This window comes from Myotis brandtii, unplaced genomic scaffold (assembly GCF_000412655.1).
Source record: "Myotis brandtii unplaced genomic scaffold, ASM41265v1 scaffold154, whole genome shotgun sequence".
Taxonomy (NCBI): Eukaryota; Metazoa; Chordata; class Mammalia; order Chiroptera; family Vespertilionidae; genus Myotis; species Myotis brandtii.
The window spans coordinates 3,006,178-3,021,654 of record NW_005355584.1 but is presented as its reverse complement, the minus strand read 5'-3'; the positions used below and the strand labels follow the sequence as shown (position 1 = coordinate 3,021,654).

The window sequence follows — 15,477 nt, the reverse complement described above, 5'->3', positions numbered from 1 at the left end:
GAATCAAACACAACACTATGAATGGTTTATGAATCCACATAAGAGAAAATTAGGATCACTTACTATAACATTTAACTTTAGATATTTGCATTGCCAAGTCATGAAACACTAATGCAATTTAATTTGCATTTGCAATAAACTCCTAGAATAACAGAGAATAAGAAAAAGTGATAGGAAATGTAGCTTTTAGAGCTCATATGAGTATGAAAAACTTATATAACTCAAAAGCATGAACTTATCAGATACATTTTTAACTTGCTATTAAAGGCATTGAGTGAAAAAATATAATTGTGCATTAAGATGCTATAGATGCTTTAAGAGAAGAAATAGAAATAGACTGTATGTGTTTTGCAGCACATTGGCACTAAAACAAATAATTTGCAACTGCAAGAGAATATTTTTTAAAAATTTAAAAACTACTTATCAAAAAATCTCATCATGGCAGTGACTATGTCTATTGGCTTTAGGATAAAACAATTCCAAAACAACCTGTTTCCTGAAGTCAAATTTTGGATTTAATCTAGTTTTAACATTTATGTCATAACCTATAAAAACAATTTGCACCATGACATTTAATTGACACAAAAATAATTTCCTCAGGCTAACTAAAAAAGAAGCAGAGAAGAGTGAGCTTTAGCTAAATCTAAATATTTACTCAGACACAGTACTTAACCATAGCTACTGAGGAATGCTTATTGCATAGTTACTCAAACTCATGGAGAAATATGCTTATTGAAAATACGATCAATTGTTTAGAAAACACTGACAAGAAGCTATAATAGGAAACCAAATTTGCAAAGATCCATCCCTGCTTTCACTTTTTTGTTTCTTACAAGAAAAGCCTGAAACTCTCAGATTTGTCATATTCTGACATTCTCATAGGAAATTTGTCACAAGCATGAACAACATTATTTTAAATCACAGTAAGAAAAAGAGCAAACGATCAGATTGCACAAAAGGAAATATTCTGATCGGAGGTGTGTAAAAATTAAGGTGGCTTCCACCTAGACCTCAGAGGCACACACAGTGAGTGAGAACACCCATCTCCCAGGAGCACCGTACCTTATTTGTCTCCTGCAGTTCAATTTCTGATGTCTTGAAATCAGGATCTTGGGAGTTTGCACTTAATCTATCTTTCCTCTTGAGGAGTTCATCCATTTCTTTCACCTGGACCTTTAGCCTTCTATTTTCTCTATCCAGTCCTTGTTTTTCAGTTTCAAATATTTCCCTCTGGTCCCATTCCACTGTATTTTCCACCTGCAATCTCTCTAGCTAAACACAGAAAAAAACAAAAACAAAAACAAAGAAGTGGCATGTAGCATATGTAGTTGCTCAAGGGCCAGCAAACAGTCTCCACCAAGAAAGGTTCATGGATATGTCATTTCCACCATTTTTTGAAAGAAAATTTTATTTGTCTAAAAAGTTGAGAACAACACAAATGTCCTGAGACCTGTCCATGCCCTAGATAAGAATATCTTTCCTCTTGGTTCCTTTGACTATCTCTGTACCCACGAACCATATTTGTCAAATAAACATGGTAAGTAAAAAACTGATGATATTTTGCCAATGGTCTCCACTCAAGTGATGAGCATTTATCAGTTGAGAAGACACACATCATTTCTTGGGAAATTCGATTGGATGGATATAGTTCATGTAATCACTCACTCATTCATTCATTTATTTACTATACCTTTCCATTTTCGGGCACTGCGCTAGTCACTTCAATTAAAGACAAAAGAATGCAATAAAATTTATAGATGCTGTAACTCAAGTAGTATAAAATATAGTCAACTTCACATGAGTCAATGGCCAATTTGATTTCAGGGAGTAGATGTTGGCAAACCATGGCCAGAGTCAAATCTGGCCCATGGTGTCCTTTTTTAAGCCAGTCAATGAAGGAAAAATACCACATGATCTCACTCATTCATGGACAATAAAGACCATTATAAACTTATGAACAATAATAGATACAGAGGCAGAGCTGCCTCAAACTGATTGTCAAACGGCAGCGGGAAGGCCAGGGGGGGTTGGGGGGCAGGAGGGAGGGGGGTAAGAGATCAACCAAAGGACTTGTATGCATGCATATAAGCATAACCAATGGACATAAGACACTGGGGGGTAGGGGAGGCCAGGGGATTGTCAAGGGTGGGGGAAAAAAAAGGACACATATGTAATACCCTTTGTAATACTTTAAGCAATAAAAAAATAAAAAATAAAAAAAAAATAAAATAAAAAGAAAAAAAAGAGTTGAAAAAAATCAAAAGAACAATATACATTAACATTATATAAAATTCAAATTTCAGTGACATCTGTGTTTCCCAACTTGAGGGAGACACTCTACAAAGATGGGACATTGTCTCTGATTTGTGGTCAACACATTAGAACAATGGCCAATGTATGAGACATGAGCAGGAACCACTGGATGAAAGTCGGCTTGGTTCTTCTCATCACTTCTCCCAGTGTCTCACCGAAATTCCGAATGCCTGCAGAATTTTATTTACACTCTGGCTGAGACAGTTTAAACATCCAGGTAAAACATGCTTTTCCACTGTGCGCTATAAATATCTTATGATTCCAAGATGTTTGAATGTTTTTAGTCAGCCCGTAAGGTTAAAGTTTTATGATACCTGACAAATGTATTGTTTTGAGTTTTGACAGCAACATCAGAGGTGAGCTTAGGTGCAGCTTTATATCTGTGGCTTACATCTTCTCTTCTGGAGGAGGAAGAATATTTCTCTGGTGTGCAGCAGCTGAAAGGATCGATTACTCAAATATCTCAGTGAGTCAAAGTCCAGCATGAACATTTGTCCAAATACAAAAACAAATGTCAATGCTTACGAATCGATTGCGTGAGAATCTTCAATTCACCTGACCTTTTCACTGAAAAATTATTAGACATTTATGGTAGAGGAAAGAAATTCCCAAAAGATTTGATAAAGGTCAAGTACAGTCTTGAGCATTATTTGAAACTTAGTTTCCAATAATTATTTATGACCAGACTTCAAAAACACTTACAAGGAAAATTTTAAGTGGCTCTGGTCTAGAACCAGGCACATTTCCTTTGAGTTTCTTATAAATAACTCCTGTTTACATCAGTTCTCCACCTCACACCGCCCCAAAATAAAACAGAAGAACCTCCTTTCCTCTCTCTTCAGGGGTGGTCAAAATTACGGAGGCTTTTCAAATGGCAATTGTTTCTACTAACCTTGGATTATATACAGGACGGAGATTAAATAAACCTTAGTGGAGGCCAGGATTTGACTCAGAAGAAGATAGAAAGTAGAACAAGAATGGAAAATTTTAAACCCAAAGGCATGAAGAAAAATACCAACCAGTGTTCAGGATTGTGGCATAACCTTACAAAAGTCACTGGTACCAAACAACCAACCAAACAAACAAACAAGGCTTTAAACCTGTCAGGAAAATGGCTAGCTTCTGTCAGGAGATTATTAAGGAGAATAAAACCAGTTCAGAGACTTGCTTAGAAAGGTCACTAGGTCACAGCAAGGAAATACATTGGCTACTCTGATGCCTATCAATTTCCATTTTATTTCTCTGTCTACAGGGCATGAATTGACAATGTCTGAGCGATAATAATTGCATTGTTTTCCAGGTGTACCAGTTAATAATGCGGATTTTGTTATGAAAGAAAACACGATAATTTCAAGAGAAACATCAAAAATGCTTTATTCAAAGTAGTGTCCATTACCAGCTACACATTTCCCCCATCTTTTAGGTAATTTGTGGATACCATTCCAATAGAACTTTTCTTGTTTTGAGGCAAACCATTCAGAGACCCAATTTTCCACTCCTTCGTACGTTTTGAAATGCTGCTCAGAAAGTGCATGTGCCATCAATCCGAACAAGTGGTAATCTGAAGGAGCAAGGTCTGGTGAATAAGGCGGATGGGTTAATACTTCCCAGGTAAGATCTTTTAACGTGTCTTTAACTGGTTTTGAAGTGTGTGATGGTGCATTATCATGAAGCAAAATTACTTTGCTGTGTCTTCTGGCCCATTCTGGTCATTTTACAATCAAAGCGTGGTTCAAATTGACCTAGACATTCTTTGTCTTTCACATCGAAATCATCACTTTTAAAGCGTTTAAACCAGCATTCACAAGTATCTTGAGATGGACATGTTCACCATAAGCTTCCCGAAGTATACGATTTTCAGCAGCAGCACTTTTCTTCAAAATAAAGTAATGAATTAAAACTTCCCACAAAATGCTCTTTTTTGGCACGAAATTTGACATTTTTAAGCATAAAAATATCTATGACGTTAACACCTTCAGAAAACTTGACATACGAAGTTTTGAAGCTTGTTGTCAATATAACAAAATAGCATACATATCAAATCGCATATATATCAACATATGTGTAACTCCATCTACTGAAAAAAAAACCCGCATTATTAACCGGTATACCTGGTATTTACAATCTTACCTTAGAGGCTCAGTTTCAAATTTCCTGCTCCTGTAATGCAAATGATCATGGCCTTTTTAAGGATGTTTGATGATTTTTAAATTGTTGGAATGATATTCATGGTTAAAATATCTTTTCATGTATTGAAAAAATGAAGCACTCCTATCATCATGTAAGGTATCATTATTTAGCCGCATCATGTAGCTTTTTGCTTGATTTTTATATTTTTTGCTTAGTATTCTAGCATAGGGAATTGTGTTCCCAAAACTATGCAAAATAATTAAGTTCAAAACAATAGAAAATCAAATATTTAAAATAGCTGCTTGATTTTTGATGGTGGAAGGCCCCATCACAAAGTGGTCAGGGCGTGGGTTTTCATTCTGACACTGCCATCTACCAGTTCTGTAGCCTTCAGCATGTTCCTTAAACTTTCTGAGACTGCTTACTCATCTGGAAAATAAGTATAACAATGTTTCCCTTCTTGACTTCATGTGCTGATTAACTGAAATCAATTACATTAAGGGCTTGTAAGGCACATAGAACCTACAAAGTTGCTGGAAGTGTTCATACTACAGGTATAAACATTAGCTGTAAATACTGAGTGATGCTCAGTCTGAAAGAAAACAGAGGCAATATTTTAATGGATATATTACACCCTATTTGTTAATATTTAAGTCAAGGATGTATACTTTAAATGACTTTTCTTTTTTGTTTCTCTTTTGGCCTGTTTTCTTCCTTCTATCCTTGCTCACCTCCAAATGACATCCTCCACTTTTTATAAGATATACTTTCATGTGTTGATAAAGTAATTTGGAAGAATAGTTGTCTCAATTTATCACTTATTTATTTCTTCAGTAAAGTGATTACTGCTATGGTGATCAGAGAAAGCCTAAAGTCAAATACTCAGATGTGAACAAAGAGAATTTTCCTACGGTACTTGAATCCTTGCTAAGTCACAGAAAAATAACCTCAGGCTATAAGACTCATAATTCCAGAACAACTGTTTTGTACTTGAATAGGTCAATACTGAAAAATAAAAATGGCCCCAGTTGATTTGGCTCAGTAGATAAGAGTGTCGACCTGCAGACTGAAGGGTCCCGGGTTTGATTCCGATGAGGGCACATATCTGGGTTGTGGACTCGATCCCCAGTAGGTGGTGTGCAGGAGGCAACCAATCAATGATTCTCTCTCATCATTGATGTTTCTATCTGTCTCTCCCTTCCTTTCTAAAATCAATACAAATATATTTTTAAATAAAATAAAAATGAATATGGTCCATCACTGCTAAAAATACTTTTCCTATAGCTACCTGTGATTACCAGGATTAAACATAGATATGAGCAAATTTTTACTAATTCATAAATTTACAGAAGTTACCTAATTAACAGAATTTCCATTGCTTAAATATTTAAAATACAGATGAATTTTTAATAATATTCCAAAGAAACATCTTACTCTGTTAAAGAAACAACTGAATTCAATGTGAAGTTCAAAGGGTACTAAATTTCTTCAATTAACAACTCCTGAAAGAATCACTGTATGAAAACTGGGTAAATCTTATTGTTATGCCCAGATTTCAAGATCCCCAATAGACCACACCAGGGAGCCAGCCTAGTCCGATGCAAAAGCAGAGAGTCTTTTATTATCAAACCCGGGTTTGGCTTCCAGCCTCCACCGACGCAGCGGCGAGACAAGAGTGCCAGTCCCTGGGAAAAAGGGGTTTTTAATAGGGGGGTGGAGTGAGGGGAGGAGAGATGACTGTGGGCCCTGCCGATTGGCCAGGTGCAAGTCGGGTCTTGTTACACAAGATGTGGTCATATCTATGGTGCGAATGGCCCTTGATTGTCATTGGTTAGTTTAAAGAAATCCTGGGCGTGGGCTAGCAGATGCTTGGGCTTCCGGGAAGAAGGTACTTTCCTGAGCACATGGCTGCTGCCCCAACATGGAGGATACGGAGCAAGATGGAGGGCATAGCCCTCACCCTTTCACTTATAAGTATTAGCTTGGAACATATATCATTTATTGGTCACCTACTATGAGCCTGGCACTATTGCAGACTGAGCCTAAGAATTCTGCCATCTAAATGGACAGGTTTCTTCTTTACCGTTGCTGTCATGTTATTAACATGATTAACCTGGAATTTTGGCCTAAGAATAGAGATATGATTGCTCTCTGTTCATAAGAAAACATGTTTTGCAAGGGAAATATTTTGAGGATGATAATAGGAAATTTCTAAATCAAATGACTCTAATGTAAAACAGCATATTTCTCTTTATTAGAAAATTTAATCCTCATTGAATGCCACTAGGCTGGAATAGTTTTAGTATTTTTAATTGGAAGCATTGAGAGTGATAGTTGAGATGATGTGAAATTTAAATAGCACATTAATATGAATTGGCTAAATTCACTTGTTGCCCTGTGGAAAGCAGTAAACAGAATCGTGAAGGAATTGGACAGACCTTATGGGCCAAAGGGCCAGAAAAAGTCCCAGATACACAAGTGTGTGCCCTGAACAGGGTAAATCCCAAAGGGCATCACAGTGGAGGCCTGAGATAGCCTGAAGGCATCAAGGACACGTGTTTCCGATTTTTACTTCTAGATAAACAGAGTTTTTAGGATTAGCATAGTCTAATCTTTAATTAAATATTGCCTGAAGCTGCACATAATTACTATAGGATAAAACTAAGAAAAATCACATTGGGATATATTTTATTAGAGCTAAAGTATATTATTTAATTTCACCAAAAAAATTAGTGCCAGCACTGGTAATAAGGAAAGATCTTACATTTCTCCAAATCCTCATAAATTTAAATGTCTTTCTTTGTTTTCTGACTCAGTCCCTCTCTATTAAACATGAGATAGTGGCCTGCACTCCTGTCAAAACCACAGTATTCATTTAAGGAAAATAATATTTGAAAATGTTTATCTCTTGCTTCACGCATGTATAAAAGAGCTCAATGTTAATATTTTTCTTGTGGCAAAAAGAAAATTACACCTATTATTTTTTTCAAAGTGAGGTTTTCATAAAAAATCTGCATAAATTTATGTTCTTTATTTGAGTAATGATAGGACTAGCTGATAGAATGACAGATGATAAAAACCCTATTCAAAAACCTACCTAAATTGAAAGAAACCACTCATAATTTCCACTTATATGAAATGTCCTGAATAGGCAAATCTATAGTATTAAATTAGATTAATGATTACCTAAAGCTGTGGGGGTGGGAGGGACAGGAGAAGTGACTGCTCATGGATACAGGGTTTTTCTTTTGGGAGTGATGAAATATTCTAAAATTGATATTGGTGATGATTGCACAACTGTGAGTATATTAAAAACGGCTGAATTGTATTATTTAAATGGGTTAATTGCACAGTATGTGAAATAAATCTCATTAAAGGTGTTAAATATATGTAAAAGAGCAAAGACTATTCTAATCAAAAGAATTACAGCAATTATGCCTCCTAATTTAATTTTAAATCTCAAAGAACTTCTGTTAGGAGCATTCTTAACCAATCTAAAGCCCAATTGAGGTTTTGCCTTTCATTTGTGTCACTGGTACCCCTATTTCAGTAAAAACCCAAAAGCCTAGTCACTCACTTCTCTCTGCATTTTGTCACTTAACAGTGAGATTGTGATTCAAAGTAAACTTGAGAATTTCACAGCTCCCCAACTCTATGTTAATATTAAAATGATAGTTAAACCTATGATTTGTTTAATTACATGCATATGATGCTGTTTACTTTTTATGTAAACAAGTTATTCTTGGAAACACTCCGTCTTACATAATTGTCAGATTTGGTGACTTGGAGTTTGTGACTGCATCCCAGCTCTCCCCTAGCATATGGCGTTTTTGAAATCTTTGGAGGCTGGAGCCTGAGTTGTGCAAATCTTTTCCACAACCAAAGAGCTGACAAAACCACTTTTCTTCTTTGGAACTTTTTGTGCCTTTTTGTGTAAATACTGTGATATCTTAGAATCAGCAAAAGCCATCTCTGGGGGTGGGCAGGGAGGGGAGAACAATAGAAAATAGGCCAAAGTCTAATCTTCCAGCAACTTTTCTTCCCTTGCCCTAAGACATTTATTATCCACCTTCATTAAGTCCATGCTCAAGTACCTATTGACCCCTCCTCACTAAGTCATACCCTGGAGCATTGGAGGAGCTCCCAAAGGGTCTCTGACCTCAAGGGCATTACTCCCTGGGAGGAGATAAAAAGCAAACAATTCCTCCTAATAAGTGAGTGATGTTGTAACAGCATGGACCTTTCAGGGCTATGCAGAACAGCGCCACCTGGCGGAATTTCGGAGGTCAAGCGAGGGGAAGGCAGAGGACTATGAGTAAATTCAGCGTTTTACAGAGCCTGAATTATCTACAATTTGGGGACAGAGCAAATTAAGAATGAAAATATTTATTGAAAATGAGAAAACAACAATTCACAAATATTAGAAAGCTGTCAAATACCATAAAATATCACAAATCCTAAAAATAATATGTAAATTAATAGCAATAACTACTTAATAACTAAAAATTAGATTTTCCCCAGATTTTGGACTAGTATGACTGATTTTATAATATTTTTATAGATAGGGTTTAGTCTTCCAGAATAGTTTGTCTTTTTCTTTGAATGAAATTGGGATAAATAAACCCACAGCATAACACACAGGCATTTTGCTGTTTGGAATATTCACTTTTTGAAGTTTGTAATCCACAAATATAGATTTTCTAAAAATTTATCTTTCATGTGACTTTATTTAAAAGCATGGTACTTTATCAAATATATTTCTGAGAGGAAAGAACTTCGACGAGGTATACATAATAAACAAATCCATAAAAATATTTCACTGTATACCAACTGCATGTATACTTGGCAAGACCCCAAATTTTCCCACAGCTACTCTGTGTCCAACAGAAAAGAGGACCAGGGTGTTGGAGAGAATATCAGAAAGGAAAGAGACAGAGGTTTAGACAAGTGTGTCTCAGTTATCTTACTTTTGCAAATGACACCAAAACATATGGTCATATTTACATCTTGCTAGGACTGCTGCCAAGGTCTAGGAAGGGCCCATGTGTGACAGGGGACTGGACCTTAAATTTCTTCAGCTTCCCAGATCACCTCTGCATAGGAGGAATCGTGATTATTCTCCTCTGTAACTGGACATGGTTTACTTCCAAAAACTAAATCACCTAATATCAAGTACCTTTCTTCTAGCACAATCTTTTTTCTACAATACATAAGAAAATTAATTTTAACTCATTCTCCTAGTCAATATGAAAAGCAAGTCAAATAAAGTATGTATTTCATGTCATAATTGATGTTACTAACTATGAGTACACATAGCTATTTTGGTACCAATAATACAACCAACAAAGAAGAAAAATTTGTTGAGTAGAAAAAAGCCAGGACTTGCAGTGAGGAGATCTAGATCAGATCATAGATAGATAGATAGATAGATAGATAGATAGATATTCATCAGGAAATGCCTATAGATAGATAGATAGATATTCATCATAAGGAAATGCCTCATGTGATTACAGAGGCTGACCATTCCCAAGATCTCCAGTCTGTAAGCTGGAAACCCACGAGAGCCAGTGATGTAAATTCTAATCCAAGTTAAAAGGCCTGAGAACTAGAAGAGTTTCTGGTATAGTTCCAGTCTGAGTCCAACAGGCTCAAGACCCAGAAGGAGCTGACGTTTCAGTTCAAGTCCAAAGGAAGGAAAAATCTGGTGTCCTAGCTCAAAGGCAGTCATGCAGAAGGAATTCCCTCTTACTTGTGCAACCGTCAGGCACTTTGTTCTATTCAGGTCTTCAACTGGTTAGATGAGACCCACCCACCCTAGAAAGGGCAATCTGCTTTACTCAGGCTACCGATTCAGATAATAGTCTCATCCAAAAACATTCTCACAGCACCCAGAATAACTTTTGACTAAGTATATGCACACTCCTTGGGTGGCCCAGTCAAGTTGACAAATAAAATTACATGGGGATCCCATGGTCCCTCTTCCCCTCCCCCAGCTCTGTGATCTGGTGCTTCAGAGCAGCAGATCTCATTCAGGATGCACATCAGAATAATGAGCCTCTAAAAACCCAGTTCTAGGAGAAGCACTCCCAGTCGATTAAGTCAAAATCTTCAAAGAGAAACCTGGACATACGTGTTTGTTTGTTTGTTAATTTCACATAAATCTAGTGAATTATGCTAATTCCATACAACTGCATTAAACAATTATTTTCTATTTTTTTATAATACTTGGATTACCCATGTGAGAACCCTCATCAGATTCCATCAGCACCTCATTTTGTACACATCAGATGTTTTAAAGTGAATATGGAATTATATCTTCCATTGATTTTGATCATAATGACTTCAGAACTATATTACAAAGGGAAATTGCCTCCAGTGACAATTATACATTCTAAAATGCATTTCAAAGGATGCTCACTGTTCTAGTATGTCATCTGTGCCTCTTCAATCCTCCCATATGATCCTTATGAAAATACCAGCTAAATAAGCCTTCTGTCTTTATTTCTTAACACTCACAAAGACTACTGATAGTAATTAGGAAGCACCACAGCCCTGGAGCACTGTCGCTCATGCTCTGAGTCTCCACCACCTCCATAGCCCCTTCTCATGAGAGGAGCTAAACTGAGTCCCTCCCACATAAGTTCCCATGCGTTGAGCTGCTCTCCTGCACACAAAGCTGAGCACGCCTCATTCAAACACTGCTGTCTACAGGGTAGTCAGTGGCCTATGAAATAATCTAAGGCGGAAACTCAATTCAGCAAGGGGTAATAATGAAGAGACCGAAAACCACACAAAGACCTTCTAACAGATGTTTGTTAGCCATAACTGACAAAACTTTGGAGCAACCAAAAAATCCTTCAGTAGGTGAAAGGATAAGTAAATAGTGGTCCATCCAGACAATGGAATGGTATTTAGCACTAAAAAGAATGAGCTGTCCGGCCATAAGAAGACACAGAGGAAAATCAAATGTACATTACTAAGTGAAAGAAGCCAATATTAAAAGTTTACATATGACATGATTCCAACTATACAACATTCTGGAAAAGCAAGTCCATGGAGACAATAAAAAGATCGGTGGTTGCCAGCGGGTAGTGCTCAAGGAGGGATGAACAGGTGGAGGACAGAGGATTTTTAGGACAGTAAAAATGCTATGTATATTTCCATAATAATGGACACATGTCATTATACTTTTGTCTAAAGTTTAGACTCTAAACCCATAGAAAGTACACCAAGAGTGAACCCTAAAGTAAATGATGGACTTTGGGTGAATAGGATGTATCAATGTATGTTCATCCTTGGTTAAAAAAAAAAAAGTACCATTCTGGTGAGTGAGGTTGATAATGAGCGAGACATGATAGAGGCATTGGTATAAAGGCACGATATATATGGAGAACTGTTTATAGAGGTTCCCCAAGAATAAACATAGAAGTGCCATGTGATCCAGCAATCCCACTTCAGGTATATATCCAAAATAACTAAAATCAGCATCTTTAAGTCATGTCTGCATCCTCACATTCATGCAGCATTATTCACAATAGCCAAGATTTGGACACAAGCCAAATGTCCATTGACAAATGAATGGGTACAAAAAAATGTGAAATACCATTCAGACTTAAAAGGAAGGAAATCCTGCCATTTGCAATATGGATGAATTTAGGGGACATTATGTAAGTGAAATAGGTCCATCACAGAAATACAAATACTGTAAGATTTCCACTTATATGAAATACCTAAAATAGTCAAATTCATTGAAGCAGAGAATAAAATGATGGTTGAAGGGGCTGGTGGAGGAGAAATAGGCAATTGATTTTAAATGTGTCACATCTCTGTTATGCAAAATGAATAAGTTCTGGAAATCTATTATACAACATAATATGTATAGTTAACAATATGGTATTGTGCACCATAAAAGATGTTAAAAGAATAGACCTCATGATAAATGTCTTACCACAACATGCACACACACAAACACACACACATGCATGAATGCACGCACACGTGAACACAAGAATACAAGGAAATTTTTGGAGGTGATGTATATGTTTAGTACCTTGGTTATGGTGATGGTATCGTAGATGTATGTATAAATACAGAGTCATCAACATATATACTTTAAGTGTGTGCAATTTTTTGCATATAAATTATACCTCAATAAAGCTAAAAATTCATTAGAAATATATAGAACTCCCCCCAAAATATGCCAGCTCCAAACCCCAAAATTTATAAACTCTTAACCCTAGAGTCTTTGTCTTTAAATTTATATTTTTTAAAAACAAAGGGGATGTTTATAGAGTAAAAGATGATATGTAATACATATTAAAAAATGGATAATTTTAAATTTATCACTACAGAATTTTTATATCATAGATAATTTTTAAATGGTATACTATACATTCCTGTTTTAAATATGATTTCTTCACACAGGAGTATATAATCAACTAGAGGCCTGGTGCACAAAATTTGTGCACTGGGGGGGTGTCCCTCAGCCCAGCCTGCACCCTCTTCAATCTGGGACCCCTTGGGGGATGTCCAACTGCCGGTACAGGGATTGGGCCTAAACTGGCAGTCAGACATCCCTCTCACAATCCGGGACTGCTGGCTCCCAACTGCTCACCTGCCTGCCTGCCTGATTGCCCCTAACCACTTCTGCCTGCCAGCGTGATCACACCCTAACCACTCCCCTGCCAGCCCAATTGCCCCCAACTGCCCTCCCCTGCTGGCCTGGTCACCCCCAATTGCCCTCCCCTGCTGGCCTAATCGCCCACAACTGCCCTCCCCTGCTGGCCATCTTGTGGTGGCCATCTTGTGATGACATGGGAGTGGCCATCTTGTGACCACATGGGGGTGGCCATCTTGTGACCACATGGGGGCAGCCATCATTGTGTGAGGGTATGATGGTCAATTTGCATATTACCTCTTTATTATATAGGATACTTATGGTGTCAGTCTGTGGCAACGTAGAGATGGCTATTCTCTTAAGGAAAAGTAAAGAAAAGAAAAAGAGTAAAAGGCCTTGCCCAATCATCTTTTCAACACAAAAACTGAACCTGCAGGAAAAAAAACTAATGCTGTTTATGAAAAGAAGAATCCTTATCTCCAAAATGGTCTTAACCAAATATCTCTGTGGAAGGATTTCTTCTAGAACAAAATAGGATCTTTCTATTATGAGACATGCATTACTAGAAAATGTCCTGTCAACTATATAATAAAACCCGTATATTCAAATAGAACAAATGGCGGACTGAACAACCAGTCACTATGATGTGCACTGACCAACAGGGGGTGTGCGCAGAACATGGCAGGCATTGGCAGCAGGCAGCAGAGCACAGAACATGGTGGGCTATGGCCGTGGCGGGAGGGTGGAACAGGTGAGCAGGGCGCCAGACGAAGGAGGGGCGCCAGTTGTTGTCATCAGGGCAAACCTCTGGTGGTTACTGAAAATTCTTTGCTCCCACGCACCACGGTCCTGCTAGGTGCTCACACCCGCTGCCAGCATTAGAGCCACAGTTCACACCTGCTGCCGGCCCTGATTGCTCAGCACCATCAGTGGGTGCAAGAGGCAGCTACTGGCCCCGATCACCCCTCAGGGTTTCTCCACCTCCTCCTGCTCCTGAGGGGTGATTGGAGCCAGCAGCTGCCGCTTGCACCCACTCCTGGCAACAGCCCTGCTCGCACCTGCTGCCGGCGCCAGTTCCAATCACTTCGCACCGGCAGTGCGTGGTAGTGGTGGTGGTGGGAGCGGGGCTGCTGGCAGACAGGGGATCTGGATCTGGACAGTGGCGGGAGGGGCCGGGCAGAGGTGTGGAGGATGGGCTGGGACCCGCCCCTGTGCCCACCGCAGCCCACGGCCCACAGTTTCTTTCAAGGTGCACAAATTCATGCACTGGGCCCCTAGTATAAAATAAAGATGTTTCATACACCAAATGTTCCCCACTATGTGGAACCATGGCCACTGCAAAACTCATTTCGTGACCTCATCATTAATTTCTTCTTAACCTGCTTTTTCATTATTCTCACATTATGAATTTGTATAGATTAATTAAACATCAACTGAATTCTTTGTGTTATGCTTTAAACTCTATAATAGTAATGCTTAACTTAGATATTAAAACATCTGATTTCAACCTACCTTTTTCTTTATCATTTTATGCTTCTACAAGTAAAGTGGATTCTGAATAGCCTAATTTTCTTTCATAATTCTTATAATAGCCTTAGAGTTAAGTAAGTCATCTCAGCTCTGAAGGTTACCTTGGCAATGTCTATAAATTATCCACTATTAGTTCAATTAATTCTGACTTCTGTAATTTAGTGCTTGTATTATTCTTAATTATATTTGTTTAGAAAGGTCTTGAAGGCACTTCTATCAGCAAAGTGGTGTCCATGTTTCACTGTTGTTATACATTTACAGAATTCTAATGTGGTGTTTCATCAGCCTCACTCTCTGGCCTGATAAGCTAATTTAGGTTTTGTGAAGGACAAGATTACAGATTTTCATGATGTATAGGATGTTGGGGTGAAGGTTCACTCCAGTGCCCTGGAAAATCTAAAGTCCTGAAGGATTCAGAGCTAATAAATGACAAGTCTAGGATTCCCACTACTCTCCTCATACGATAGCCATGGCCCCCATTCAAAAATATAGGCACATAGAGCTAGAGACAGAAGTCCTGGTTACCACCAGTTATAACCACATTTGCTCAGCACTGGGTAGAGAGAGGGTAATGAAGCAGATGTGAGCTCTATTATCATGAAGCTGACGTTCACTGGAAAAGGCATTCAGTAAACATTCAAGTTTGATGATGTTTTTAAAAATCTCGCCCATTTCTTTGAGGAAAATAGTAAGGGAAGAATTTTTTGGACTCTTTCTAAAGGGACTTGTAAACTGTGGTGGACAGCACCATGTGACTGGCTAGATGGTGAGAGAACTGTGTGGACTTTCTAGACAAAAAACAGGGTGGACCTGGGGTATTAGTCAGGATTCTCCTGTCTCCTGAAAAACAGAATCAATAAGATATATATATATATATATATATATAT

At 37.9% G+C, this 15,477-nt stretch overlaps 1 protein-coding gene and 1 long non-coding RNA gene across 2 annotated transcripts in view; both read right to left on the bottom strand.

Annotated features, from left to right (window-relative positions):
• The window catches only part of CCDC102B (coiled-coil domain containing 102B), a 149,234-nt gene that overhangs the window by 83,968 nt on the left and 49,789 nt on the right, over positions 1 to 15,477 (bottom strand). Inside the window, exon 5 of the mRNA XM_005861557.2 lies at positions 1,063 to 1,272. Coding sequence (XP_005861619.2) covers positions 1,063 to 1,272 — 210 coding nt within the window. The remainder of the gene's footprint in view (positions 1 to 1,062; positions 1,273 to 15,477) is intronic.
• LOC106725293 overlaps positions 5,995 to 15,477 on the bottom strand; it is a 12,439-nt gene continuing 2,956 nt past the window's right edge. Inside the window, exon 3 of the long non-coding RNA XR_001361152.1 lies at positions 5,995 to 6,083. This is a non-coding gene — a long non-coding RNA (uncharacterized LOC106725293). The remainder of the gene's footprint in view (positions 6,084 to 15,477) is intronic.